The following is a 26,786-nucleotide window of genomic DNA, read 5'->3' as shown; positions in this document are numbered from 1 at the left end:
CCTAGCCGTGCCCTTGACCTCCGCCGTCTGTTGCGACTCCATCGGGCACCCACAGTCCAGCACAATTCTCCACATGCTTATGTCATTCATTGGATGACGAGAATCGTGGTTCCGGTTCCGGCTAAAATCTGAGCACGCTTTTCTTGGAAAGTTTTACCCGAAAGAGTGAATGTGACACCTCTACAAACTTGCGGCCAGTACCATGGCTGCCACGTCACGCTTATCGCTAAGGAAAGCCAGGTCATGAATATTTGATATGCCACTGAATCAACGATGAGAGGTGTCTCGTCTTCTCAGCTAGCCGGTGGAAACAAAACTGACTACATTCTGACATATTGATGGGTAAAAATCGAGGTCAATAATACGGTTCGTCGCCTGTTACCAAAAACTTTGCTATCATGAAGGAGAAATTTGTTGACAGAATATGGTAGCTCCACATGTGCGACAGATATAGCGCACCTTTGACGATCAATCACTGAACTCTATAATGCGATCAATACTTACGTTCCCGTTCCTCGCACGTGTGTATTTTGTTTGAATTTGTGCGGTTGGTTCCTGTATAGATGGCCTTGGTTCCTGGGATGTCTTTTGGCGAATAATTGAAATGTAGGAGTAATTAGCGTTCTTTTGTGGTACAGTTCTAAATTGCGAATAATTTGCCCATCCGTATGAAAACAATTGTTTTTTAGTGTTTCGGTGGAGCAACAAATAATGAAAAATGCTTTTGACGTTTCGGATTTCAGCAATCGGTGCCATTAAGTTCCAATTTCATTATGCTGTGGTTGTACCAAGAGTGTAGTAGCTATTTGGAATGCCAATACTTCATTTGTTTGGAATGAGATCCTCACTGCTGACTTCCTGCACTTTGTATCAACTGTCACAGTCAACTTCAAGTTCCGTGGTGCCGTTGACATGGGAGAAAGATGGGTTCAATCACAATTCACAACAGGCTGGCACAGATTGTTCACTTCATGTTAACTGGTCAATGCCACTATGGTAGATTTTAGGTCAGCAACATCAGGAGCAGGCGTGGTGAAGATTGCCCTGGCATACCAGACTCGTGATGGGATGGATACAAACAATTATATGCCACATGCTCAGGAACAATAAACTGACCTAGGGAATTTTCAAAGCAGTCTGTTGTCCCCAAAAATACACTAACTGGATCACAATGAACATTTCAGTTTTCTGCACCTTCTTAACCCTCGCATGTGTAGGGGGGGGGGGGGGGGGGGTCGGATGGACCCCCCCATGGTTTTTCGCGAATAACTCGCGTAAAAAGCGGCCGATCGCGACGAAACTTTCAGTACCCTCGCATTGATCAATTTGACACCTACCCTGAAAATTTCATGACCCTGACCCAAATGACCTTTGACCTGTGACCTCTTTTCCGAGACCATGTTTGGCCGGAATCGCGATTTCGCGTATGTCGGCTCGCACTAGCCGCGTGTTTGCAAGCTTTTCGTGGTTTCAAACGTTCAAACATGTGGTTTGATGTTACTCCCGTGTGTGTCAAGGTCACCTGAAGGTCAGGTCAGGTCATTGACCTTTGGTGACCTCGGGTGACCTCGGGTCACTTTTTCGAGTTTTACATGTTTCTAGGCTAGTTTTTGGAGCTGAATTCGAATTTAGCAACCATTTGAACATTTACGAAGTAGTTTTGGTGACTTCGTAACATGTTACAAAGCTGTCAGAGGCGGTTGACACGTACTACGAATACCCGTCACGACGCCTACTGGTTGACCTGACCTGACCTGACCCGACCTGGTCTAAATGCTTCAAGACATCATCTGTGATCAAAACTAACACGATATTCGTGATCAGCACCCCGAAAAACCCCTTAGCAGCCACACTTTACGACTTTCTAACAGGTCCCGATTTTCCCGACTTTGGGTCATTGACCTGACCTGGAAGGTCAACCAATGACCTAGGACCTTAAAATTGGGTATCATCGGCTTCCTCTCGTCACGGGCAACACGCTCGTTTTTTCCGCGAAGCTCTAGCTCGATCAGGGACCAAACGGCAAGGGGGAGGGTCCAACCGACCCCCCCCCCTACACATTAGAAGCTGGCAAACGCCGCACACATGCGAGGGTTAAAACTGGACAAATTGGCAAAATAAGAACATTAAAGGAAAGAACACGTCCTTCTAAGCTTAAAAATGAGATCTCACATTGATGCTTATGATACTTTTTGGATGAACCATATAAGGTTTCACCTGACCACATGTTGGGTCATGGGTATAAGTATGCAAAAGGCCTGAGCAGGTTGTAGGTTAGTGAGTTGGTAGTTAAGTAAGGTCAGGTCAGGTATGGTTAGGTTAGGTTAGGTTAGGTTAGGTAATGACAGGTCAGATAAGATTAGGTTTTGCTATCCCTGCTTGACTTTTTTAAGGAGTAACATCATATGAAAATTTTTCTAAGTTTAATTATGGTTTGTGGCAATATGGTGCAGTTTTTATTCAATTGTTAGCCTGGGATGCAAAAGAGGGATTTCACCCTCACAATAGACTAAATAGAGAAAGCAGGAAAGCCCCTAAAAAAGTAGAGCCCGCTATCATGTGGCATACAGGTGGCCATGATTTTGAAACAAACTGCATTGGTAACAAAACCTAACCTAACCTGACCTACTGACCCTTAAGTACCTACTAAGTACTAGTAAAAATGTTGTTCCTGTGATAACAGGACACATTTTTCCTGGTGATAACATACTGGTGTGTAAAATCAAAAACCATCTGGTAATAAAGCAGCTCAAGTGGCTCACCATTTAGTCACCAATGAAAATGTTATCTGATCAAATGTTAACTTGCCATGTTCTTTCTTAATGGTATTACTGTTACATTACAGGTGGTACTGTAAAAAGTGCACAAAATGAAGGCAAAGAAGGTAAAATCACAAAATAGCTCAAATGCAAAACAGGGAACAGCTTCAAAGTCCAAGAAGAATGGTGTGAGCTCTGATGATAAGGATGCAGCTTTGGCGTCTATGTCCATTGACCAGTTCCTGGCATCTGGGTTTGACTCTGATGACGATGGAGATGCTGAATCAGACACACCTATGAATGGTGGGGACCATGAGACAGAGTCAGCGGAGGAGCCAGACGATTCCAGTGGGGAAGAGGAGGAGGAGTCCAGTGAAGGTAATGCCATTCAGGATTATATAATACTGAACGAGGCCGGTGTAAATAAATTTTCAAGACCGAGGTCCTTACTGAATTTTTGAACGAGGCCGAAGGCCGAGTTCAAAAATCAGTAAGGACAGGTCTTGAAAATTTATCACCGGCCGAGTTTGGTATGTATTTTACTGTATGCCAACGATAAAATAATTGTCTGGACCGAAGCTCTTAGCCGTTTTTTGAACGAGGCCATCCCAAAATGTTGACTTGGTAATTCGTTTTTGACCGTGGTCAATTTGCTTACACCGCTTACACCAGTTATTACCACACCCCTCTGGCTAATGTATTTGAATAGGCCAGGTATACAGTAAATCTGTAAACTGTGTAATATTTGTTAGAATGACCTTCAGGGAGGCAGTTATTATTGCTTAAAAGACATTTGGGCCTAGGAGTGACTTGTGGCAATCATGTCCCATTTTCAGTGACCCCAGACCTCCAGGGGGTGTCAATCAATTGCATTTAGCATGTTCCCAACGTAACTGTCAGTTCTGCATGTCCTGTTGAACAATGATTTGCAGGTACTTTTGAAGCATTGTCCCAGCTCGCAACTCAATTCATGTCTTGATATTGCAGAGGAGGGCAATGAAGAGGACTTTCACAAGTCTCTGGACAAGCTGAAGGACACTGATCCAGAGTTCTACAAGTTCCTCCAGGAAAATGACAAAGATGTGTTCGAGGGGGAGGAAGAAAAAGAAACTGAACAGCCTGAGCCGGCAGATGAGGTGGGGCCAATTAGTTGAAGGCTTACTTTTATTGTAAGAGAACAAGCATCTTTACTACTCCAGTTATTCACTTGTATTTTACTATGAGGGAAAGCCAATTTCTCTCAACTCCATCGTGAAACAATGGTTGTTTGGTTGTACAGCCCAACTTATTACTAGATGCGATGCCTTGCACACCGAACAGTGTTTTTTCCTCGTTTGTTTCAGGACTCAGCTGAAGACAGTGATGACGAGCCCTCGGATCCGTCTGGGCTCAGTCTGACTCAGATCAGTCGATGGGAGGCAGCTCTTGCGAGTACACAGTACGTACGTCATAACGAACCTCTCGTCATCTTAGAGAGCTTTTCAATTGTGGTCCTGTGTTACCAATGCTCAGATGCTGCATGGTGGCATTTTTAAAACTCCAAACTCTATTGTTCTTAATTACGCCCACATGTGCATCAATACGTGAGCCGAAACTTTTGCTTATTGATTGTTTTGCTGACAAAGTAAAATGTTTGCGTTCGTGTTATAAATCCCCGGCTATTTGTGTCACCGTATAACCTGTTGTTCGCGGAGCATCCTCACGCCACCGCTGCCGCCGCCAGGGCCAAGTCGGCTCTGAAGGAGGTCACTGCCGCGTTCCGGTCGGCAGTACAGCGCGCGACCGGTGGCGGGGCCGAGGGCGCCTCGACCATCGACGATCCCACAGGTCGGTGCCGACTGAACCGCGGGCTGAATGAAATCCTGGACAGGGGTGTGACCAATATTCTTGTGTTGCGTTTGACGTGAATGAGATCGGATTGGAAGCTCGGATGTAGTGCCACTGTAGCACGATACAATGCGTCACGGTACCACATATTGAGAAAGCTTCTTGAAATGTTGACACGTTCTCTCCATTTTTATAGTTCTTGTATAGTTTTTCATTTTGCTTTTTATAGACATCATCGTTTCTACTTATAACGATTGTTTAAATGAGTCGAGATTCGTTAAGAGGTAAGACCCACAGCCCTGCGCCCATGACATCGTCTCTGTACGCCCGTGTGTTTGGCAGTGTTCAACAGCCTGGTGCGTCTGTGTCTGAACGAGGTGCCTCGCGCCGTGGCCTCCATCCTGAAACTGGAGTCGTCGGAGAAGGACCCGTCGCGCTGCAAGCGTTGGCCGCAGGTCAAAGGGCCCGTCAAACGCTTCCTTACGGACGTCATTCAGGTGAGGCGGACTGGGAGAGTTGTCATTGAAGTTAAGTGTGTGGCCTTGCTTCATGAAGCGTCGCTATAGGTATGACGTTTGAAGATTAGTTCTAGCAGTTTGTGATCTGTAGAGTCACACCGATTCAGCATCACACACCGATGTAATAATGAGTTGCTGGATCATCACACACCGATGATCATACCACCACAATGCCAGCGTGGGTAGGGAGAGCGAGTGAACGGTGCAGTACTTGCCCCGCTTCTGGCGCCGGTCGGCCCGGTACGCTGGTTCCCTATTCCCAAAGTAACGCTGTCCCACATTCCGCCGGCAGCTGCTGGCGTCCTCGGGCTCGGCGGCGATGCAGCGCGCGCTGCTGCGCCACATGCTGGCCATGACGCCGTACCTAGCCACCGAGCAGCGGCTGTGCTCGCAGCTGGTCAGCCGGCTGGTGGCTCTCTGGTCCGCGGGCGAGGAGGAGGTGCGCGTGCTGGCCTTCGTCAACCTCTACCGGCTGACCAGGAGGAACCAGGCCGCCTTGCTCGACACAGTACTCATGGTGAGCCGGCGCCTATCTAACGGCGGATGGACGCTCGGGCTGGTGACGGGGGAACGGGCGGTGCTCAAGTGAGGAAGCATGTTGTCTGAGAAACGTCTTGCTTATGGAGGTTTAGTTGTAAACCAGCGTTTTCCTCGGTCAATGACGGTTCACGCTGACGCCCTCTGTCGCCCGCCGTCTCTCGTGCCAACAGAAAGCGTACCTGGCGTACGTGAAGAACTGCGCGTTCACGTCAGCCCAGTCGTGGCCTCACATTCACCTGATGCGCCGCTCGCTGGTGGAGCTCTACAGCATCGACCCGTCTATGAGCTACCAGCGGGCGTTCCTCTACATCCGGCAGCTGGCCATCCACCTGCGCAACGCCAAACTCGACAAGAAAAAGGTGACCAGAAGCTGCTGGGTAAGGTGGATCAGGGACGGATAGGTCTGTACGTGACGCTGATGTGTGTGCTGTATGTGGCGCGGATGTATCTAGTTCTACTGTGTGTAACGCGCGTGTGTATCCGTGTCTAGTTCCAGGTGGTGTATGTACAACTGGCAGTATGTCCACTGCCTGCTGTGTGTCAGTATGTATCTGTGTATCCAGTTCCAGGTGGTGTACAACTGGCAGTATGTCCACTGCCTGCCTGTGTGTCAGTATGTGTGTGTCAGTGTGTCTTTGTGTTACAGTATGTATCTTTGTATCCAGTTCCATGTGGTGTACAACTGGCAGTATGTTCACTGTCTGCTGTGTGTCAGTATGTGTCTGTGTATCCAGTTCCAGGTGGTGTACAACTGGCAGTATGTCCACTGCCTGCTCCTGTGGTCCGCCCTGATCGGAGAGGACCGCAGTGAGGAGCTGCGACTGCTGCTCTACCCACTCACACAGGTCGGTGGCTATATTCTGGATCATGGGAATTGACTCGTCCTCCGTGTGTGCTATCTAATAATTCTGAAAGGAAGCTACTCAATCGAGCCATTTAGCCATACTCCGAAAGAAAAAACGGTCGTCGTCCGCCACTTCGTACCCTTATGTCGATTTATATGATTTTTTTTTTTTGCAAAGTAAGTCGCTTTATAAAAAAGTTAGCCACGGATGTATTTATTACATACCCTGCCCCCTGACCGCCCTCCGCCGCGTTCGCCTCCCCATCAGATAATGCTGGGCACGGTGAACCTGATCACCACGTCTCGCCACTACCCTCTGCGTCTGCACGTGGTGCGCGCGCTGACGCAGCTGTCGGCCGCCACCAACACGTTCATCCCGGTGCTGCCGCTGCTGCTGCAGGTACGGCGGGAGGACGCAGGGGCACGCCGGCGGGTCAGCGCTGTTGGCCACGTGGGGTGGAGGTGCGGGGATGGGGGTCATTGAACGGGATGTCTGAGTTGCAGGAACAGACACGAGACAATACAATATTTACAGACGTCCGAAGGAACCTAACTTTATCAGGGAACGAAGCGTTTTTTTAGGGAGATTGACGACTGGCAATGGTGTTTGATTCCAATAAACGTCTTTTTAATGTTATTCAGTGGAAGGAAACTGATTGCTGACGAAAACTGTCCAATAGATGGTGAGTAATACATATGAAAAACGTAGAAGATCATTGACATTACTTGGAAGCTAGACATGGACATGTTTTAGTGAAGTTGCTATCATGTAGTGAAGTTGCTATCATGCCCTCACTTCCCTCGTTTCCCCCTATAAATTTAAAACGTTGCGCTTTCTCCAGGTCCTCCACCAGACCGACTTCAACAAGCGCAGCTCTCGCGTGTCGATGCGCCCGCTGGACCTGAGCTGCATGCTGCGCTTCTCGGAGGCCGAGCTGAAGGAGAACGGCTTCCGTGATGGCGTGTTCGACGGCGTGCTCTCGGCTCTGGTCGAGTACCTGCACGTGGAGTGCTGCAGCCTGGCCTTCCCCGAGCTGGTGGTGCTCGCCAGGATACAGGTCAGTTCCGGGCCAAACTGGTCCGTCCCGGGCAGCTGACGGTCAGATCGAAGTAGAAATTAGTTAACGCCAAACTGGTCAGTGTTGGGTGCGTGTCACCGACCGTATCTGGTTACAGATTTCACGAGTGTCGGCTTGATCATCATCGATGTGTCATCACTGGTGCTGCGCTTCACGGGCCAGCCGTGTCAGCTCCGATACTAAACTGCGTGTCAGTTCAGCACGCAGTTTAGTATCGGAATATGGTAGACGTGATTGCCAGGCCAGAAGCCAGAACCATGGACGGTCATCATATGCTGATTGTGGGAAGAAGCTCGTGCCTTTCAAAAACACTTTGCTTTGGACTGTGCGGTTTGAAGAGATAATTTATCGCGCCGGATGTGGATTTGAACTAGGTGAGGGCTACCGACTAAGGCTTCGGGTAGTTTTTCAAAACGTCCTCCGGGCCGGATTTGAACCAGCGACCTATGGATGCCTGTGAGTGCTCTACAGTCCACCGCTCTACCAACTGAGCTACCAGAGGATATGAAGCCGCCCTGACGCGGTATTGCGCGCCGGCGACGGCGGGCCGTGAAGTGCGGGTTAAAAAGTGGAACTGTGAAGTGAAAGGGACCACGCCCAGAGCGGGGGCGGGGCAGTGGACAGGCCAGCGCGGCGGCACGAGTGTACAGCATCCTCTGGTAGCTCAGTTGGTAGAGCGGTGGACTGTAGAGGCACCCACAGGCATCCATAGGTCGCTGGTTCAAATCCGGCCCGGAGGACGTTTTGGGGAGCAGCTGCCGGTCAGATCTTGGCTTGATGTAGCTCAGATTGCATGTGCGTTAAATGACATTGGCATTCGGCACGCTCAAAAGCTCAAATAAGCCGACTATGGCCCAGGCTGCTATATTTCATCAGTGAAGCTGTGTCACTCAAGGTATGACACCGTCACCAAGCACTTCGGTGTTCAGTTGTTTCATACCAGTCAAGTCAAAGTGTCTAGTTGCCCACCAGTCCGGTGTTTGTTTCACATCATTACGATGTGTTGTTTGGAACCGGCCTGGTATCTTGTTACTCATTAGTCCGGTGTTTTGTTTCACACCAGCCCGTTGTTTTCTTTGACACCAGTTCTGTATCTTTCACGTCACACCAGTCAGGTGTCTTCGATTTCATATCAGTCCGGTCTTTTGTTTCATTTAAGCTCGGTGTCTTTTTAACACCAGTACGGTGTCTTGTTTTACGCCGGTATCTTATTGCTCACTGGTGTGGTGTTTTGTTAGTGTCCGGTGGTTGATTGCAATGGATAATCCAGCCAAGTCCAGTGTAGTGTTTAAGAATAAAATAGACCAGCGACTGGGCCAAAACGTCCTCCGGGCCGGATTTGAACCAGCGACCTATGGATGCCTGTGAGTGCCCTACAGTCCACCGCTCTACCAACTGAGCTACCAGAGGATATGAGGCCGTTCTGACGCGGTATCGCGCGCCGGCGACGGCGGGCCGTGAAGTGCCGGTTACAGAGTGGAACGGTGTAGTGAAAGGGACCACGCCCTGAGTGGGGGCGGGGCCACAGACAGGCCAGTGCGGCGGCACAAATGTTCAGCATCCTCTGGTAGCTCAGTTGGTAGAGCGGTGGACTGTAGCGGAGCGTTCAGACATCCATAGGTCGCTGGTTCAAATCCGGCCCGGAGGACGTTTTGGCCCAGTCGCTGGCCTGCTCGTTCCGTTCTCAAACACGACACTGAACTGGACTGCAGTCAGCTATCTGCTTCCCGTATAGACTGCTCGCACTAATGTGCGACAATACACCACACCATATCCATGAACACACTAAGGCAGTGTCCCAAAATTGAGTTTCGTCTTGGGTGTCAGAGGGGAAAATCACCCACCAAAAAGAGGGGAGAGAGTGAAAACTACTGATTCGATTAGATCCAAAAAGAGTGAGAAACGACAAAAAGCATACATTTTATTCTAGGGTGTATAAGAATGGTTGATGCTAAACTGGGCATCCACACCACTGCTCTTTCTATAGGTAAAAAATATAGGTTTTCTTGGTTGGGAGTGGAAAATTTTTCTTGAAATTGGTGGTGAGAGTGAAAAATGAATTTCATTTGGATGTCGTTTCCCACCCAAATCGACAAATTTTGGGACATTGCACTAAGGTTTTGCCAGACACCGTACGGGTGTGAAACTAGACACCGCTCTAGTATGTAAGCAACTGACGTGAAACATGACAACGACCGGTGTGGAACAAGGCATGGAGTGATGTGAAACATAACACCGGACTGATGTGTAACAAGACACCGAACTGGTGTGAAACAAAACACAGAAATAGTGTGTAACAAGACTAGTGGGTAGAAAACACCGGGTTAGTGTGTAGCCGACAGTGGACTGGTTTAAAAAAGATACCGGTCTGATGTAAAACAGAACGCCACGCTGGTGTAACAAAACACCGGGCTGATGTGTAATAACGAAAAACCGAAATGCATGTGGCATTACTTTCACTGGCGAAATGTTTGTAGCAGCCTGAGCCATTGTCGGCTCATTTGGCCTTTAGTAAGCCCAAAGTCAATGTCATTTGCAGCCATGCAATCTGAGCCGACAGCAACTCAGAACTTGACCGACGGCTGCTCCCTTAAAACTTCCTCCGGGCCGGATTTGAACCAGCGACCTATGGATGCCTGCGAGTTCATCTACAGTCCACCGCTCTACCAACTGAGCTACCAGAGGATGCTGTACACTCGTGCCGCCGCGCTGGACTGTCTGTGGCCCCATACCCGCTCTGGGCGTGGTCCCTTTCACTACACCGTTCCACTCTGTAACCGGCACTTCACGGTCCGCCGTCGCCGGCGCGCGATACCGCGTCAGAACGGTTTCATATCCTCTGGTAGCTCAGTTGGTAGAGCGGTGGACTGTAGAGCACCCACAGGCATCCATAGGTCGCTGGTTCAAATCCGGCCCGGAGGACGTTTTGACCCGATCGCTGGTCTGTTCTGAAACGAGCACTTGGACTGGACCGAGGACTGCCGTCCGCCACCGCGGCGCGGAGTGCTGTGACCAGACACTGCACGGGTGCAAACCTATACAAATTGATTGGTTTGTAGCTGAACAATGGAAGTGCGTGTAATTTTACACCCGGTCAATCAGTATGCAGCTGCAGCGCACGTGTTGTAGCAAAACACTGGACTTGACTGGTCTGTAACTAGACTACAAGTACAGACTGATGTGCAGCAGACATCAGACTGAAGTGGAACTTCACACTGGACTGGCTGGTGTGCATGTAGCTTAACATCGGGCTGGTCAATGAGCATTAAACAGGCACCGCAATGTGATGTATCAAAACAGACTGGACTGCGGTGTAAATAGACACCGTGGTAGTGTGTAACTAGACGCTGGGATCACATAACTACCCCAATTGAATCTAACAATCTGATCAGAGTCACTGTTGGATTCCTGGAACCTCCAAGCGAGCCGGCTGTCACGGTCACTAAAGACCCACGCAAGCTGAGCGACAGGGGGTCAGGATCTGACCGGCAGCTCTGCTCCCCAAAACGTCCTCCGGGCCGGATTTGAACCAGCGACCTATGGATGCCTGTTAGCGCCTCTACAGTCCACCGCTCTACCAACTGAGCTACCAGAGGATGTTGAACATTCTGCCGCCGCACTGGCCTGTCAGTGGCCCCGCTCCCGCTGTGGGCGTGGTCCCTTTCACTACACAGTTTCACCCCGTAACCCGCACTTCACGGCCCGCCGTCGCCGGCGCGCGATACCGCGTCAGAGCGGTTTCATATCCTCTGGTAGCTCAATTGGTAGAGCGGTGGACTGTAGAGAGCACTCGCGGGTATGCATAGGTCGCTGGTTCAAATCCGGCCCGGAGGACTTTTTAACCCGATCGCTGATCTGAGGCCAGTTTTACCAACTGATGAATAGCCGCTTGCCGGATTTTTTTTTTTTTGCCGAAAGACTGCTTCACATGCGCGCTGGGCACGTAAGCGGATAGGGCTTTAGTGTTTACGCTCTGTATGTGAAGCGGTCTTTAGGCAAAAATTTCCGGCACGCGGCTATTTTTATGTTGGTAAAGCTGGCTTCTGGTCTCTTTCGTTTTCAAACACGACATTGGGCTGTACCGCGAACTGCCAACAGGTACCGGATTAGATTGAATTGGATCGGACCGAACTGGACATGACAATAGCCAAACACAATGATTTATGACTGTAAATGTAGACCACCGCACTTGTCCGTGAGATGCCACCGCAAAGTGGTGTAACCTGCCAGACGAAACATCAGACTGATGTGAAACAAGACACCGAACTGGTGTGTAACCAGACACCGGCTCACCTGAATGACACCGAAATGCCCTGTGGAACGACACCGCATTGTGGTAGAGCGGTAGAGCGGAACGTTCAGGCATCCATAGGTCACTGTTTAAAGTCTGGCCCAGAGGACGCTTTGGAGGACAACTGTCGTTAGATCCCGACCTTGCTGTCGCTTCGCTTATTTAGATTGCATGGGTGCCAGTGACTGAGTCGTGACACTCGAAAGCCTCAATAAACTGGCAGTGATTCGGCTGCTACGTTAGTATATTGTAGCTGTGCTTATGTACGTAATGCACCATATATTTCGACATTTAGTTTCACACCAGTATCGTCTCGTGGTGTCTTGTTACACGATAATGCGGCGTCAGGTCATTGAGCAGCCTACTGTCTCTTTAAACATCAGCCCGGCGCCTTGTTTTACACCAGTTAGGTACTCGTATCTTGTTTAGGTAACCCCAGCCTGGTGACTTATTTCACACCAGTCAGGTGTCTTGTTACCCACTTTCCGTCACATCTCTCATTACACACCAGTCCGGTAACTTTTACACCACAGCGCGCCGCGCGGTATCTTGTTCCAATTACGTGTGGCGTTTTGTTACACATTAGTGTAGAGTCTATGTTGACACACTACTCTGGTGTCTATTTATATTTTATATAACTATTATCGTGTTGTCTGGCTCTTGTCTAGCCCAGTCCAGTATCGTAGCTTATAGCTGCGAACCACTGTCCAGTTCTGTGTCGTTTTCAAATCGGACCAGACCATACCAGACCAGCGACCGTTCCAAAACGTCCTCCTGGCCGGATTTGAACCAGCGACCTATGGATGCCTGTGAGTGCTCTACAGTCCACCGCTCTACCAACTGAGCTACCAGAGGATATGAGGCCGTTCTGACGCGGTATCGCGCGCCGGCGACGGCGGGCCGTGAAGTGCCGGTTACAGAGTGGAACGGTGTAGTGAAAGGGACCACGCCCTGAGTGGGGGCGGGGCCACAGACAGGCCAGCACGGCGGCAAAATGTTCAACATCCTCTGGTAGCTCAGTTGGTAGAGCGGTGGACTGTAGATGAACTCGCAGGCATCCATAGGTCGCTGGTTCAAATCCGGCCCGGAGGACGTTTTGGGGAGCAACTGCTGGTCAGATCCTGAAATTGCTGTCGCTTAGATTGTATGAGTGCAAATGACATTCGCATTCGGAACGCTCGAAAATCCAAATAAACCGGCAATGGCTCAGGCTTCATCCATTTTTTTTTTCAGTGAAGCTGTGCCCGGCACGGTACTCCACGGTACATTTCGATGTTAAGTTGTTTCATACCAGTCAGGTGTCTAGTTATTGGTTACCCACCAGTCCGATGTTTGTTTCTCGCCGGCCCGGTGTATTGTTTCATGTCAGTCCTGTCTCTTGTTTCATGTCAGTCCGGTCTCTTATTTCATGTCATTCCGGTGTCTTGTTTCACACCAGTTCGGTGGCTTGGCTTACGCCGGCACGGTGTCCAATTGCACACTAGTGTGATGTTTTGTTAGTGTCTGCTAGGTGTTCAGTGGTTGGGTGCAATTTAAAGTCCATTCCAGTCCAGTATCGTGTATAAGAATAAAATAGACCAGCGACTGGGCCAAAACGTCCTCCGGGCCGGATTTGAACCAGCGACCTATGGATGCCTGTGAGTGCTCTACAGTCCACCGCTCTACCAACTGAGCTACCAGAGGATATGAGGCCGCTCTGACGCGGTATCGCGCGCCGGCGACGGCGGGCCGTGAAGTGCGGGTGGAACTGTGTAGTGAAAGGGACCACGCCCTGAGCGGGGGCGGGACGACGAGCAGGTCAGCGCGGCGACACTAGTATTCAGCTTCCTCTGGTAGCTCAGTTGGTAGAGCGGTGGACTGTAGCGGAACGTTCAGACATCCATAGGTCGCTGGTTCAAATCCGGCCCGGAGGACGTTTTGACCTCGGTGACGGGTCAAAATCTTTTAATTTGTGGTGGGATTCTCAGTCGATGTATCCATGGTGGTGACCGATGGCCAGTGAGGGCCTTCTTATCGCACACCTGATTATCGCGTACACTAACCCGCGCCCTGATGGGGGGCATTTTGGCCCCCCCCCCTGTGGTTTTTCTTAAATAGTAAGAAAACGGCGGCGCGCAGCGCCGCCAAATTTTCAGTACCTTTCTGGGCATCAATTTGACATATTCACACAAAATTTCAAGTCACAGGTCACCTTGGGTCAGGAGTTATTGAGGTCAAACTGAGGTCATGTTCGAGTAAAAATTAGCAAAAAACATGACATCTTGAAACGCTCACCAAATCTACAGTTAACAAGCAATTTTAAAGTTCTTTATGTGGTCGTGTAGAGGAAAGACGGCGCTACGAAACTGCTATCTCGGGTTTTCAAAATTTTTGGATTTTTACCCCCAAAAACAAAAAAAATGATTTTTTTAGAGAAAAAAAAAACTTTTTAAAAAATCTAAAAAAAAATCGAATTTCGATAAAAAAACGGAATAAATGTGATACTCCCTGCGTTCTTTGATATGCATATCAAATTTAAGATCGATACCTCTTTTTGATCGATAAGTTTTAATGATCGATAAGTTATAGCAAAAAAAAAAATCAAAATTGATGACGTCAAATTTTTTTACCTCAATTTTAGCATTTCTAGACCACTCAGCGCAAAACAAAGGCCATCATTGAACTCCCCGTGACGAACTGCATCGAATCGATCCCATTTTATGCAAAAATATCAACTTTGAAATTTGACCTAATTTGACCCGACCTTGACCTGACCTTGACCTGACCTTCACCAAAACATAATATCAACTGACCCCAAGGGCTGCCTGCCCCACATAATCGCATTTGGCATATAAACTGGACCATAAAACATGCATCACATGATATTTTCGTATTGTGACCCTCAGTTACCTGACCTCTGTGACCTGACCTGGTATCAGTGACCTCAGATAACAAAATATGTGCTTGACGAACGTTTCCCCATCGATGATTTTCAATGAAATGCATTTTACTCGATTTTACAACGCATTTCTTGAAATGCCTGTAAACGGTGAAAATTCGACATTTGACCTGACCTGTGACGTCATCGGTTGGACCGAGGTCAATGAAATTGGGTCACAAGGTAGTTCCCCGTTGGGGCTATCCAACGCCGTTTGCCGTTGTCGCTATGTTGCGTGGTTCTCGAGATCTAGGGGGGGGGGGGCAAAATGCCCCCCCCCCATCAGACCGCGTTGCTCGGCAGACCCCATCAGGGCGCGGGCTAAAAAAGGATAAAAACAGTAAAGGTGATCAATATATACCTAAACGAGTATCTTAGTTGGAAAATGTTGTCATTTTCTACTCAGGTCTCAGGTCAATACCAATGTCACTTGAGGTCATTGAAGAAAAATATGATTCGACAAATCGACGTATAACCCGTGAAATGATGAGCTACGGCTTCGCAGTAAAGTGCAAACGATAATTCTTTGCAACCTCTTGTGATGTATATGCTCAGAATTTACTTCAGGGCGACGGTTCGTTCTCATTGGACAAATAATGTGAAAATGGACATTTTTTAGGCTTGTTCTGCAATAACGTTCAATACACTCCTTGTGCGACACCGATTCTACGAGCATCGTATTTCTCTCGTCGAGACGCGTCGGTTGAATCATAGTTTGACCTTCAGTTAGAAAATTTGACCTTCGGCTTTTGTCTGTTATTTGACCTGATGCCTATTTCACGAAGGATTTGTAATTGCCGCGAGTCCCTCTCTGGCTGGTCAATTTTCCAGTGACTCCGGTGCCCCCGGGCCGGAGGTGAACATACGGGCAAAGACATCTGCGGGTCCCTGGTTCAAATCCGGCCCGGAGGACGTTTTGACATGGAACGCATGCTAGGTCATTGGCAGTCGACGTCTTCTTGGCTTGTTTGCGTTTCGCTCCAAACTCGTTTAAGATTCTTTTCAATTTGCGTCCAATAAAAATCCCAACTTGTCTACACATCAAACTTTTGTTTTGATTCTGCCTCGAATCTATCCATCTTCTCTTTGAGCGGTGGATATCCGTGTGTATCGTGCCTCCGTCACCCACTCTGAGCTCGCTACCGTCACACCAGTCTGACCTCCCCCTCACCGTCCGGGGACTCAGCTGAAGGAGTTCCTCTCCAAGTGCAAGGTGCGCACCTACAACCAGCAGATGAAGGAGGTGCTGGACAAAATCAAGGCGAACGCTGAGCACCTGGACGCCCGGCGCCAGACGCTGCCGTTCGAGCTGTCCGACCTGGAGGCGGTGCGCCGCTGGGAACAGGAGCGACGCACAGAGGGCACGCCCTTCACCGCCTTCTACGAGCTCTGGCGCGCACGGCAGGAGAAGAAGAGCAGCGCCAAGCCCGGCAAGGTTGGTGATGCAGCGGCGTGAGGGGCTGAACGAGTGTGTTGTGGGTGTGGGGATGAGATTAGTGCGTGAGGATGGTAAATGGTGAAGCAATGATGGTATTTATAAGGAGCAATTGGTGTTTACGAGTGATTCTTATGCGTCGGCAACCTCACTTGTGGCTTTTGGAAATTTGTTATGGAAAACATCCAGACGCGCCTGTCCAGCCGCAGAGCGCGCCGCTGTGTTCCCACACTCCCCTCTAACCCCGTCCGCGGTGTCGCAGGACTCCAAGATCAGCGTGCGGGCCGGCCCGGACGCCGTGGACAGTGTGGACGAGGACGAGGAGAACTCGGAGGACGAGGTGCGCCCGTTCGACGAGGACGCAGAGGACGACTCCGAGGGCGAGCAGGAGGACGGGGAGATGGTGTTACGGTGAGTGTTTGGCCCTTCTTGCCATCCGGTCGTACTGCGCATCTCTCTCGTCCTTATAGCTTGAGCCTTGGAAGATACTGTCCGGGCACCGATTTCATTTAGTGAGTGAATGACTGAACGAAGTTCTTCGCACCGTAGGATAGCTTGAGAAGTCCGCTGTGGTGAAACATGTTGGGTACCTTTCAGTGATCATTCTTTGCGTGGTGGCTGAAAGTGAACACTCGAGTGAAGGTTTCGCGGACCAACTGTTTAGCGCGCGTAGCCGTCTCATTGTCTTGCTCTCGGGGCTAGGCAAAGTTTATAATTGTTGTAGGTCCCTGACGAAACCGCAGTGACATTCAATTCTCAACCAACCACAAGTCACAACCGACCCAGTTCTAAAAAATATCGGTTCAAAACGTCCTCCGGGCCGGATTTGAACCAGCGACCTATGGATGCCTGAGTGTCCCGCTACAGTCCACCGCTCTACCAACTGAGCTACCAGAGGCCTGGCGGATTGTGTTTATGTCGAGCTGCGGCTGCAGAGCAGGTGTGTTGCAATCTCTGAATTTGGGTGTTCACTTTCACTCTGTCGCAGGCCAGAACAGCGACGTCAAGCTTAGCGCATTTGGCATTGTTCCACTGGTTTGATATCCTCTGGTAGCTCAGTTGGTAGAGCGGTGGACTGTAGCGGCTCTCACAGGCATCCATAGGTCGCTGGTTCAAATCCGGCCCGGAGGACGTGTTAAATCGTCAGCCGGCTGGCAAATACGTTCTAAGCAGGACCGGTTGTTGCCCTCGATTCTGGTCTCTTGCCCAATAACGCGCTTCGACGCGACCTAACAAAAGGAACGCATCCGGCGCTGGGCGGCGGATAGGGGCTAAATGAGTATCGTCTCCGCACTGCTGTGGGACATAGCTTCCGAGCAAGTGATAAATAAGCCTGAAATATTTACGATCTTACCGAAATACGAATACTTTATACCACGCTGATACAATGACACTACAAGTACAGTAAAAATGTTTGAGTAAATCTGTCCCCATATATTTAAGTACATTTTGGCATCATGCGCTTAAAAAAAGATCTGTCCCACCACCGTATACGAACGCCTTTTGTTAAGTGCAAAACCGCCCACCACTTTCTAAGCTCTTCAGATGCGGCTATAATAGGAAATTTTATCATTTGCGTAATCATGTCTCAAAAGTGCATTGTGAATGTTGTTAAGTGCTTTTATTTGATTTTCGTGCAAAACAGTCAGCAGACGGACTACATACAACATTTTACATCAATGAATCATGTTTGCAACGTTGCTTGGCAGACGTACAAAAACCAATACATAACACGCAATGTAATGATGAAAAACATAGTAAAATAACATACAATTACAATGCCTGTTTCAGAAACTCATTCTGAATTCTGACTGTCGAGGTTGTCAGTGAGATGACGGATAAGGTACAGTGCTAGGCGAGACAGAGCTCCTGGAGCCCGAGTTGCTGACGCGCCATTCGGTTCACAGGTTAGAGAGCGAGAGCGACGAGGTAGAAGACGAGGGCGACAAGCTCGAACCTCTGAAACCCTCCAAAAACAAACAGAAGAAGCAGCAGAAAAACAAGAAACGGAAACGGCCGCAGCAGACCAAGGCCGGAGCGAAGAAGGCAAAGGTTCGCTGATGAATGTGGTTGTTACGGGGTTGGGGATTTTCAAATATACGACTGGCGAAGTGGAGCTGGTGTGGAATGTGGATGCTACAACGAAAAACACTACCGGTGCACTGTGCAGACCCAAAAATATCACGTGGTACGTCGTGTCCAGTGAAGCACGATTTTCATCGATAGACACTTATTGTCTAATGTCTGTCAGCATATAGGTAATGTAACATGGCGGGCGAGGAAAAAACAACCGTTTCAGTCCCCGCTCGAGATCGGCAATATGCCCAGCCCATTGTATGCTGCCTGGAATGTTTGACCCCGTATACTCACCCCATAGGCGCCAACACCTCTGGGGTTCTCACTCGACCTTCACGTACAATAACAGTAAGCTTGTACGATACGCACAAGCCGCTGACGACGAAAACAGCAATCACATGCCAGCACAGATGGCTCAAGTAGGTATAGAAATTTCCGCCCATGTCGAGACTCGAGCCCCGGCCAGGTTCGAGCCCACAGCTCACAGGTACACAGCCGTATCACTGCTCTCGGACATTAGGACGGATGTGCGGGCCGCGGGGGCGCTTGGTAGGTCAGCACGTAGTGTACAGACGGCTGTAGCGGGGGCGGCGGCGGCGGGGGCGGTGCGGGAGGGGCCGGCGCCGGCTGCCGGGCGGCCGGCCGGCCCTGCAGTCGGCTGTAGCGCACCTCGGGCGCGATGCCGTGGCTCGAGAGCCGGTGTCGCGCCAGCAGGTCCTTTCGGGAGAAACTGGCGTCGCAGGGCCGGTAGTCACACTTGTACGGTTTCTCGGCGCGGTGGGTGAACGAGTGCGAGCGCAGGATCTTGGCCGTGCTGAAGCGCTTGCCGCACGTGGGACAGCAGTGCGACTTGTCGCCCGTATGCACGTGCACGTGATTCTTGAGTGATGATTTGTACGGGAAGCGCTTGTGGCACACGTGGCACTCGTACGGTGTCTCGCCCAGGTGGATGGCGCGCACGTGCATGTTGAGGTGGTTCTCCAGGTTGAAGCCCTTCTTGCACACCTGGCAGATGAACGGTTTGGTGTCGCTGTGCATTAGTTGGTGTCGCCTCAGCCGGGCGGCGCTCGTGTAACTCCGCGAGCACTGGTCACACTCGTACTGGTTGGAGCGGTGGAACGCGCTCACGTGCGCCTCCAGGGTGGCCTTGGAGATGTACGACTTGCGGCACTCCTGGCACCGATAGGGCCGCTCGCCCGTGTGCGTCCTCTCGTGGATGACCAGCGCGGCGGCGCTGGGGAAGGCCCGGCCGCAGTAGCCGCACCGGTGGCTCTGCTCGTGCACCTTCATATGGCCGACCAGCGCGCTGCGGCGCACCACCTCGCCGCAGCGGCGGCACTGGACGCTCAGCTCGGGCACGGAGCTGTGGTCGGTGCGCAGGTGCGCGGCCATCGCGGCCTCGTCCACGAACGCCCGGCAGAGCTCGCAGTAGAGGCTGTGCAGCGCCAGCGGGTGCTGCTGCTCCGTGTGTCGGCACAGCGCCGTCACCGAGTCGGTCTGCTCCGAGCAGAAGGAGCAGCGCGCCGGCGCCGCGTGCGAGGCCAGGTGGCGCTGCATCAGGCCGCCCGTCTCCTCCACCTCTGTCAGACAGACCGGACAGCGGCCCAGCCGCGGGTGTCGGCAGCGCACGTGCCGCTGCTGCTCCCGGTACGCCGAGAACGTGGTCGAGCACCTGCCGGCCGGACCGGGGGCGGCGTCAGCGAACGGTAATCGGCGGCAGATGAGATGTGCATACCGCCTAATTCATCGATCTTACGGTACGGAACCTACACTACACGTGCTCCGAATAATTTAACAGGACTGCTCAGTGCTAACAAAGTCTGGAAAAAACGCCAACGAGCTGAAAGCATAACCAAGTAAGTGATCATTCACTCAGACGCGATTTGCCCGCTGTAACGAACTCCAGTCATTGTGAATTGGGCCACGAGCACCTTGAACAATGACACTGGATATGAGCGATAAACCCAAGCTTAAGCCAGGCTGCAGCGACCAGCGTTGACCAGTTGGGTCCGGCCGTCCCCTCTCGGTCCTTACCTGCTGCACGCGTAGGCGAGCCTCTCGTTGGCCTTCTGAGTGAGGTGCTCGGCCACGGCGTCGGCCGTCAGCTCGGCGTGCGAGGCCAGGTGGGCGCGGAACGCGTGCATGTTGTCCCGCACGGCGTGGCAGTGCGGACACCGGTTCACCACCCGGACGCGCCGCTCCGAGGGCTCGTCGTCCTCGTCGTCGTCGGCGTCCGTCTCTGCGTCGTCGGAGGACCGGCCGCTGCCGTCGGCCTCGCCGCTCGGCTGTGGGCGGCGAGCGGTGGTCACTATAGTGAGAACTCAACAGTTCAGAGGCTCATTCGTGTTGGAGGCGGTCATCATAGATATGGTGCAAATTCAACGTTTTAGGGGATCTGCCCCGCTCCATCTCAATCAGATTCACGGCGCAGAACGCAATAATACTTGAGATAGAGGTGGTCCATATGCCTCTAACACCTGTGCGAATGTTGCTGAATGCACAACTGGGTTTAAGACGCTGAGAGATTCCTCAGTCATCCACAGTGCACCTTGCACCTTCCAGCCCACCTTCGGACCAGCTTTTCGCCGATTGGTCAGGATTAACTTTCTTCGTATGTAAGCAACTGCATGTCATACATCCAGGGAACCATAAAAACTAGTTTGGATGATCCAAACTCGTTTTTTATGGTTCCCTTCATATGAGTTGAGCATCCCAAACAGATCACAACCCGTAACATGACACAAATATTATAGATAATCTTTGTGTATTTCACAACTCGTACAACACCTATTGAAAAGAGTCATGATAACTCCTTACACCACGCAGCAGTCCTACAACCTGGATATTGCGGACATCAGAGATAACATTCGAATGAAGGCTAACCTGCACAAGATTGAGACATCTAGTCGCCCTGAAAGGGACCTTGAAACAGGTTACAAAGATGTAGCTCCCACGTCACAGATACAAAGTACAAAAAGAAACTGACCTATCACGCACAAGACAACAGGAAAAAGATAGCAAAAATCATCATAAAACGCTGCATAAACGTTCACCATAAAAGTATATACCAAACACCGGCATTCGCACGTGCACTGCAGGCACGGAGACCATCTTGACCATACAACTATTTTCGACTGTTATCAAAGGTGCAGTATCGAAATTCGTCATCCTAAGACACGCTTGGTGTCACGCCGGGCTTCAGGGAGGTGATGGCGCAGCTCCCCGCGGCTCCGGGACGCCTGTATCACCCCATCTGTGGGGGACCTCACGAGATGTGCGCTCCGGGTGCAGGGTTTAATGTCGGCCGGCGGGTTCAGCCGTACCACCGGCCCGACCGGCAGCGGGCGGTGTCAACCAACACGGACCAGGCACGGACGGATAATGCCAACGCAAACATCAGGCCACCAACCCTGCCCACATCAACAGCCCGAGTGCAGGGCGCAGCGCCCCTCACAGCTCCCCACACGGACCCATCGCGTCACTCTCCAACGCCACACACACACACCGCCTCTGTACAGTTACCGCCCCTCTTCTAACACACCCATTCAGAGGCACAGAGCTGGAGTCCGTACCGACCCTTCCCCAGGCACAGAGTTGGAGTCGGTACCGACCCTTCCCCGGGCACAGAGTTGGAGTCCGTACCGACCCTTCCCCGGGCACAGAGTTGGAGTCCGTACCGACCCTTCCCCGGCCGCTCAGTGTCGGGTGAGCCGCGAGTAGTTGGTCACCGGCTGAATGCCATGAATCTGCAGCTTGTGTCCGGCCAGCAGGTCCTTCCGCGAAAAGCTGCGGTCGCACCACTCACACTTGTACGGCTTTTCCGTACTGTGCGTGTGCATGTGCGTGCGCAGTGAACCGCGAGACGCGAAACACTTTCCGCAAATGTCGCAGATGTGCGACTTGTCGCCAGAGTGTGTGTTCATGTGCAGAGTCAGCGAAGACTTGTACGGAAACGCCTTCTGGCACACGTGGCACTGGAACGGCAGCTTGCGGTCGTGGACGGCGCGGATGTGCATCTTCAGCGAATACTCGGTGGTCATCTTTTTGCCGCAGACGGGACACTCGAACGGCGTCACGCCGGCGTGCGAGCGCATGTGCCGGATGAAGGCGGCCTTGGACTCGCAGCGCCGCTTGCAGCGTTTGCAGGCGTACGGGTTCTGGCGGTGGAAGGTGCGGATGTGGATATCGCGCACCTGTTTGGAGATGAAGGAGCGCTCGCAGTCGGGGCAGATGTAGGGCTTCTCGCCGGTGTGGGTGCGCTCGTGGTTGTCCAGGTTGGTGCGGCTGTTGAAGGACTTGCCGCAGTACTGGCAGTTGAAGTCCCTTTTGTGCACCTTCATGTGTCTCGCGTAGCTGACGTTGTTAGAGAGCACCTTGTCACACTGGTCGCACTTGATCCGGCGCGACGAGTCGGCGCCCACGCCGTGTACGCCACGCGCGTGCTCGATGAAGCCCTGGTTGTCGAAGTGTTTGTTGCAGAGCTCGCAGTAGTTGTTTTTGGTCTGCGTCTCGGGGTGTTTCCGCGTCACGTGCAGTTTGAGCTGCGCCTTGGTCTCGAACGGCAGCAGGCAGACGGCGCAGCTGTTCTGCTCGCCGTGCGCGGCCACGTGCCGGCGCATCCGGCGCAGACTGTCCACGGCCTGCCAGCAGACGAAGCACCGCCACACGGCCTGCGTGTGCGCCTTGCGGTGGTGACGCTGCAGGCTCTGCAGCGACCGGAATATGCTCGGACACGAGTCACACTTGAACACCTCCTGCACGCCCGCCGCCGACTGACCGGCCCCTCCGGACGCCCCGGGCACAGTGTCCGTCTCGGCCGGCGGCGGCACCGTCTCGGGCCCGTCCGGCGGCCGCTCCTGGGTGACGGCCGCCGCCGGGCTGTCGGCCCCCTGCATCTGCTGCACGGCCTGCGCCAGCACGTCGTCCGGTCCGCCCGGGTACTCCATCTCCAGCGCCGGGATGATGAGCCCGTCCGAGGGGGCCTCCGGCGCCGGCGACGGCGAGCGCTGCTGCTCCCGCTCGTGCGTCAGCTGGTGCACCTTCAGCACCATCGGGTTGATGAAGAGCCGGCCGCAGCGGTCGCACATGTTGGCCACGCGCAGTGGCCGGCCGTCCGAGAGGTTGGTGGTGTCCTCGTCCTCGTCATCGTCCTCATCCTCGGCGGCGTCGTCCTCCTCTGCGGCGGCGGTCTCCAGTTTCAGCGAGCTGGCCAGCTGGACGGACAGGGGAGGCGGCGTCAGCGGACGGCCGGACACACACGGCGGCGCGGCGGCCGGCGGCCGGCGGCCCGCCCAGCCGCCTCACTCGTCCAGCCGGCCGGCCGGCCCACGCGAGTACCTCCGAGTCTCCAGCCAGCGTGAGCAGCCGCCCTATCTGCACTTTGGCTTACATAGATGACTGGTAGGTGGCGGAACAGAATACTGGCATTGCCGGTGCACGTGATGTTTTGTGCAATGTTTTTTCAACGTTGTTTTTGTTATTGAACGAATATTTTAGTTTGTCATAAGTCATACCTTCACGTCCACCAAATGACGGACACGCAGAACACGCTCAAACACCTTCACGATTACAAACAAAGCAGATGACATAACAAGTAACCCCAATCCTTGGTAGGTATCTTCTAAACTTCATCCATGACGTACCGTACCCTGTCACTGTTTAATCTAATATTGATATATCGTGAACCCAACCTCACTCGCCAGTGGTCACCCTCCGTCGCTCACCTCGCCGTACGAGGGGTCGGCGGCCTGCTCCGGCTCCGGCTCCGGGTCGTCGACGCCCTCCGGGTTGTCGGCGTCCTCGGCCAGCGTCCTGACTCGCTCGGCGGCGCGCCGGGCCGGCCGACGCTGCCGAACCGCCGCCGACCCTGAAACAAAGGGGCACAACCGGCCGGTGAGTGGAGCTTACATTCAGCTGCTGTAATGGCTCTTACAAAGGCCAACAAGAAACTAGTTAATGTCGTGCCAGTCCAAGACATTGCCAGCTTTAACGATACATTTACACTTAAAATGTATACAAAACATATATAGCTTGATGCATGTCCATGTGTGAATTAATCCGTTCTGTCGCTCCTTACCGACGTCCTCCGCGGAAGAAGAGGCAGCAGCAGTCTTCGCCCTGTACGATGTGTCTTTTAAAACAGCGACCGTCTTGATACGCGACTTTCTCTTCTTGGGCTGCGGTGCCGTCTCCTCTGCTTTTCTCTTTCTCCCCTGCACCTTATCACTCTCCCCCTCTGGCTCAGTAGGTCCCGTCAGCTGAGCCTCGTCATATCGTGCGCACGTGCGGATGAACTTATTCTGCACCTCTGCGCGCGTGTCGTCCAGCCGGGTTTTGATCTCTCGCAGACGGGCCTCGAACGAGTCGACCACGTTGAGCAGCGAGGCGCACGACTCGCAGAGCACGTCCGAGTGGTAGGCGAAGTTGGCCCGGTGGCCCGTCACCTGGCGCAGCTTGATGGCGTACGTGGTGCTCGTCTGGTGGGTGGTGTTGCTGAAAATGTCCAGCACCGGGTGGTTGGCCAGACGCATGTCGCAGATGAGGCAGTGGGGCGGCGGCGGCGGCGGCGCCAGCTGCTGGGACGGCTGTGCCTCCGGCACGGACAGCGCCACCTTCTTGTCCACCTGGTCGGGCTGCGGCGGCGGCACGTGGTGGTCGGTGACGGCCGCCGCCACCGGGAGCAGCGGCTCGGCCAGCAGCGGGTGCCCGTAGTGGACGGCCAGCTGCTCCGCCGACACGTCGCCCGGCTTCGACTCGCGCACCACCAGCTTGTAGACGTCGCCGGCGGCGCTGAGCTGGTACGCGCCGCCGGCCAGCTCCGTGCCGGCGCCGATAAACTGCAGCTCGTGGGACACCGACTTGTCCAGCTCGGCGCCGGCCTCAGAGAAGGCGCCGACCGCCTGCACGCAGAACGCCGCCTCGCCCTCCTTGTCGCCGTCCTGGCGGCGGAGGCAGACAGGTCAGAAACGGGCAGACCGAGTGGTGTGTCAATGGCTGGGGTGGGCCAATCGAGCAGGAATGGGTCAATAACAAAAGGTCAATAATGGAGGCGAGCTGGCCCCTACCGGTGGAGTGGGGCAATAAAGGAGTAAAACCAGTCTATGACAGAGGAGCCGGTCAATGAATAAAGGGAGCGACTGAATGACTAATAGGAGTGGGTCAATAATGACGAACAGGCCAACAAGGGGAGAGACTAAGACAATAAAGGGGGAAACGGGTCAATAATGGAGCGGAGGGTCAGTAGCGGATCTCCCGCCCCTCTTACAAACTTCTCCCCACAGTCCGTCCCCAGAGTGCGGCAGTCCTCGCTCCCCACGTGCCCGGCCGCGCCGCCGACCGCGGCCCGCTGCGGTACCTACCTGGTGTACCAGCTCGCCGGGCCGCGCCGCCACCACCGTGTAGTGTCCGGCCCGCAGGTAGGTCTCCTGCGGGCCCGGGCTGAGCGTGGCCACGGAGGACGGCGGCAGGGCCTCCTGGTCCGAGTAGGACGCCGCCTGCAGCGCCTGCTGGCCGGCGTACGGTGAGCCCGCGTCGCGGCCCAGCTCGTCGTCCACCTCCGGGAAGTAGCTCGAGGACGAGGCGCGCAGCGACTCCATGGCTGCGGCCGCTGCTCACTGTGAGTGTGGTTTCACATAGGCGTGGCTCCGGAGGCTGCGGGCAGACGGCGCCTGACAGTTAGTGATGGCTCATGGCAGGCCAGTCAGGAGGTATGATGGTGTAAATTAGTGTGAGGTCCACTGTAAATGGGGACATTCAAATGTTCATACATCAAAGCTATTCACACCAGGGCCTATATATATTCTCTCTCCCTCTCTCTCCCGCCTTGCTCGCTCTCGCTCTCGCTCCCGCCTTGCTCGCTCTCGCTCTCGCTCGCTCTCTCTCTCTCTGCCTGCAGTGCCGTCAGAGTCCTCCCACCTCGACCTGAAGGCATGGGTCGTGTGGGCTACCATTTCTATATTTTACTTTATAGTTAAAAAATATTCATCATGTCAGGGCTGTGATGAAAAATGAATGGCCTAAATCTAATGAGAAAACAGGATTTAGGGTACCCTAGGACAGGTACCCTTGTGCATGAGTTGCCCCCTCCCCCCAAACGCAAGTCTGAATCCATCAGTGCTTAAGCACTAGGTAATAACCCAATATGCCAGCAAAAATTCATGGTGATTGGAGAGATTTAAATTAACAGGAAGTTGCTAAGCTATTCACGAAAAACAGCATCCTCTTGAAAAAAAAAAATGGGAATCAACCCACCTTGACCTGCTTTCGGTATTCTTTTCCTCGTTCTATATAGGGCCTTGTTTCCTCGTCAAGCCCTTGCACAGGTTGTGATGTTATCCGCCATGCTGTTATGCCTATACGATCGAAATGTCTAATAAATTTGAAAACCTGAAACTAAAATGCGCAAAAATTTACAGCAAGCGACCGACAACCTCAGAATCCTCCGGATCTAACCGTATTATTTGTTTTATTTGTTTTGATTTTTGAGCTACTTTCTTCAAAT

The 26,786-nt window shown here is 52.5% G+C and overlaps 2 protein-coding genes and 12 non-coding genes across 23 annotated transcripts; 7 read left to right on the top strand and 7 right to left on the bottom strand.

Moving 5' to 3' along the window:
* Positions 1 to 440: 440 nt before the first annotated feature.
* LOC122372000 (nucleolar complex protein 2 homolog) lies at positions 441 to 18,324 on the top strand. 8 transcript variants are annotated; one of them, XM_043348826.1, is made up of 14 exons: positions 441 to 521; positions 2,846 to 3,137; positions 3,747 to 3,895; positions 4,103 to 4,197; positions 4,483 to 4,586; positions 4,929 to 5,083; positions 5,397 to 5,621; positions 5,815 to 6,003; positions 6,379 to 6,489; positions 6,757 to 6,888; positions 7,331 to 7,546; positions 15,962 to 16,210; positions 16,473 to 16,621; positions 18,118 to 18,324. In XM_043348826.1, the coding sequence occupies exons 2-14, from the start codon at positions 2,870 to 2,872 to the stop codon at positions 18,269 to 18,271; spliced, it is 2,196 nt and encodes a 731-aa protein (XP_043204761.1). In that variant the 5' UTR covers positions 441 to 521; positions 2,846 to 2,869; the 3' UTR covers positions 18,272 to 18,324. The 8 variants fall into 8 exon arrangements, with proteins under 8 accessions (XP_043204761.1, XP_043204765.1, XP_043204763.1 ...); XM_043348830.1 differs by having other exon boundaries at positions 514 to 542; XM_043348828.1 differs by having other exon boundaries at positions 514 to 547.
* On the bottom strand, positions 7,984 to 8,069 carry Trnay-gua. The gene is given in 2 exon segments: positions 7,984 to 8,019; positions 8,033 to 8,069. It is a non-coding gene; the product is annotated as a tRNA-Tyr (tRNA).
* Trnay-gua lies at positions 8,221 to 8,307 on the top strand. Its single transcript is given in 2 exon segments — positions 8,221 to 8,257; positions 8,272 to 8,307. It is a non-coding gene; the product is annotated as a tRNA-Tyr (tRNA).
* Positions 8,892 to 8,977, bottom strand: Trnay-gua. Its single transcript is given in 2 exon segments — positions 8,892 to 8,927; positions 8,941 to 8,977. It is a non-coding gene; the product is annotated as a tRNA-Tyr (tRNA).
* On the top strand, positions 9,129 to 9,215 carry Trnay-gua. The gene is given in 2 exon segments: positions 9,129 to 9,165; positions 9,180 to 9,215. It is a non-coding gene; the product is annotated as a tRNA-Tyr (tRNA).
* On the bottom strand, positions 10,166 to 10,252 carry Trnay-gua. The gene is given in 2 exon segments: positions 10,166 to 10,201; positions 10,216 to 10,252. It is a non-coding gene; the product is annotated as a tRNA-Tyr (tRNA).
* Trnay-gua lies at positions 10,404 to 10,489 on the top strand. Its single transcript is given in 2 exon segments — positions 10,404 to 10,440; positions 10,454 to 10,489. It is a non-coding gene; the product is annotated as a tRNA-Tyr (tRNA).
* Positions 11,077 to 11,163, bottom strand: Trnay-gua. Its single transcript is given in 2 exon segments — positions 11,077 to 11,112; positions 11,127 to 11,163. It is a non-coding gene; the product is annotated as a tRNA-Tyr (tRNA).
* On the top strand, positions 12,864 to 12,950 carry Trnay-gua. Its single transcript is given in 2 exon segments — positions 12,864 to 12,900; positions 12,915 to 12,950. It is a non-coding gene; the product is annotated as a tRNA-Tyr (tRNA).
* On the bottom strand, positions 13,456 to 13,541 carry Trnay-gua. Its single transcript is given in 2 exon segments — positions 13,456 to 13,491; positions 13,505 to 13,541. It is a non-coding gene; the product is annotated as a tRNA-Tyr (tRNA).
* On the top strand, positions 13,685 to 13,771 carry Trnay-gua. The gene is given in 2 exon segments: positions 13,685 to 13,721; positions 13,736 to 13,771. It is a non-coding gene; the product is annotated as a tRNA-Tyr (tRNA).
* On the bottom strand, positions 17,022 to 17,108 carry Trnay-gua. Its single transcript is given in 2 exon segments — positions 17,022 to 17,057; positions 17,072 to 17,108. It is a non-coding gene; the product is annotated as a tRNA-Tyr (tRNA).
* Trnay-gua lies at positions 17,255 to 17,341 on the top strand. Its single transcript is given in 2 exon segments — positions 17,255 to 17,291; positions 17,306 to 17,341. It is a non-coding gene; the product is annotated as a tRNA-Tyr (tRNA).
* Positions 17,817 to 26,786, bottom strand: LOC122371999 (zinc finger and BTB domain-containing protein 17-like). Of its 3 annotated transcripts, none has more exons than XM_043348824.1 (6): positions 26,537 to 26,786; positions 25,645 to 25,936; positions 24,363 to 25,224; positions 24,010 to 24,152; positions 20,321 to 20,571; positions 17,817 to 19,958 (listed from the first exon to the last, which is right to left on the bottom strand). In XM_043348824.1, exons 2-6 carry the CDS (start codon positions 25,879 to 25,881, stop codon positions 18,803 to 18,805), a joined length of 2,649 nt encoding a protein of 882 aa, XP_043204759.1. In that variant the 5' UTR covers positions 25,882 to 25,936; positions 26,537 to 26,786; the 3' UTR covers positions 17,817 to 18,802. The 3 variants fall into 3 exon arrangements, with proteins under 3 accessions (XP_043204759.1, XP_043204758.1, XP_043204757.1); XM_043348823.1 differs by lacking the exons at positions 17,817 to 19,958; positions 20,321 to 20,571 and adding exons at positions 21,034 to 21,932; positions 21,968 to 23,499 and having other exon boundaries at positions 26,537 to 26,742; XM_043348822.1 differs by lacking the exons at positions 17,817 to 19,958; positions 20,321 to 20,571 and adding exons at positions 21,034 to 21,862; positions 21,933 to 23,499 and having other exon boundaries at positions 26,537 to 26,741.

This window comes from Amphibalanus amphitrite, unplaced genomic scaffold, assembly GCF_019059575.1.
Source record: "Amphibalanus amphitrite isolate SeventyFive unplaced genomic scaffold, NRLGWU_Aamphi_draft 001305F_arrow, whole genome shotgun sequence".
In the NCBI taxonomy this organism is placed as follows: domain Eukaryota; kingdom Metazoa; phylum Arthropoda; class Thecostraca; order Balanomorpha; family Balanidae; genus Amphibalanus; species Amphibalanus amphitrite.
Note: the sequence above shows the minus strand (reverse complement) of the source record. Positions and strands in the feature narration are given on the sequence as shown.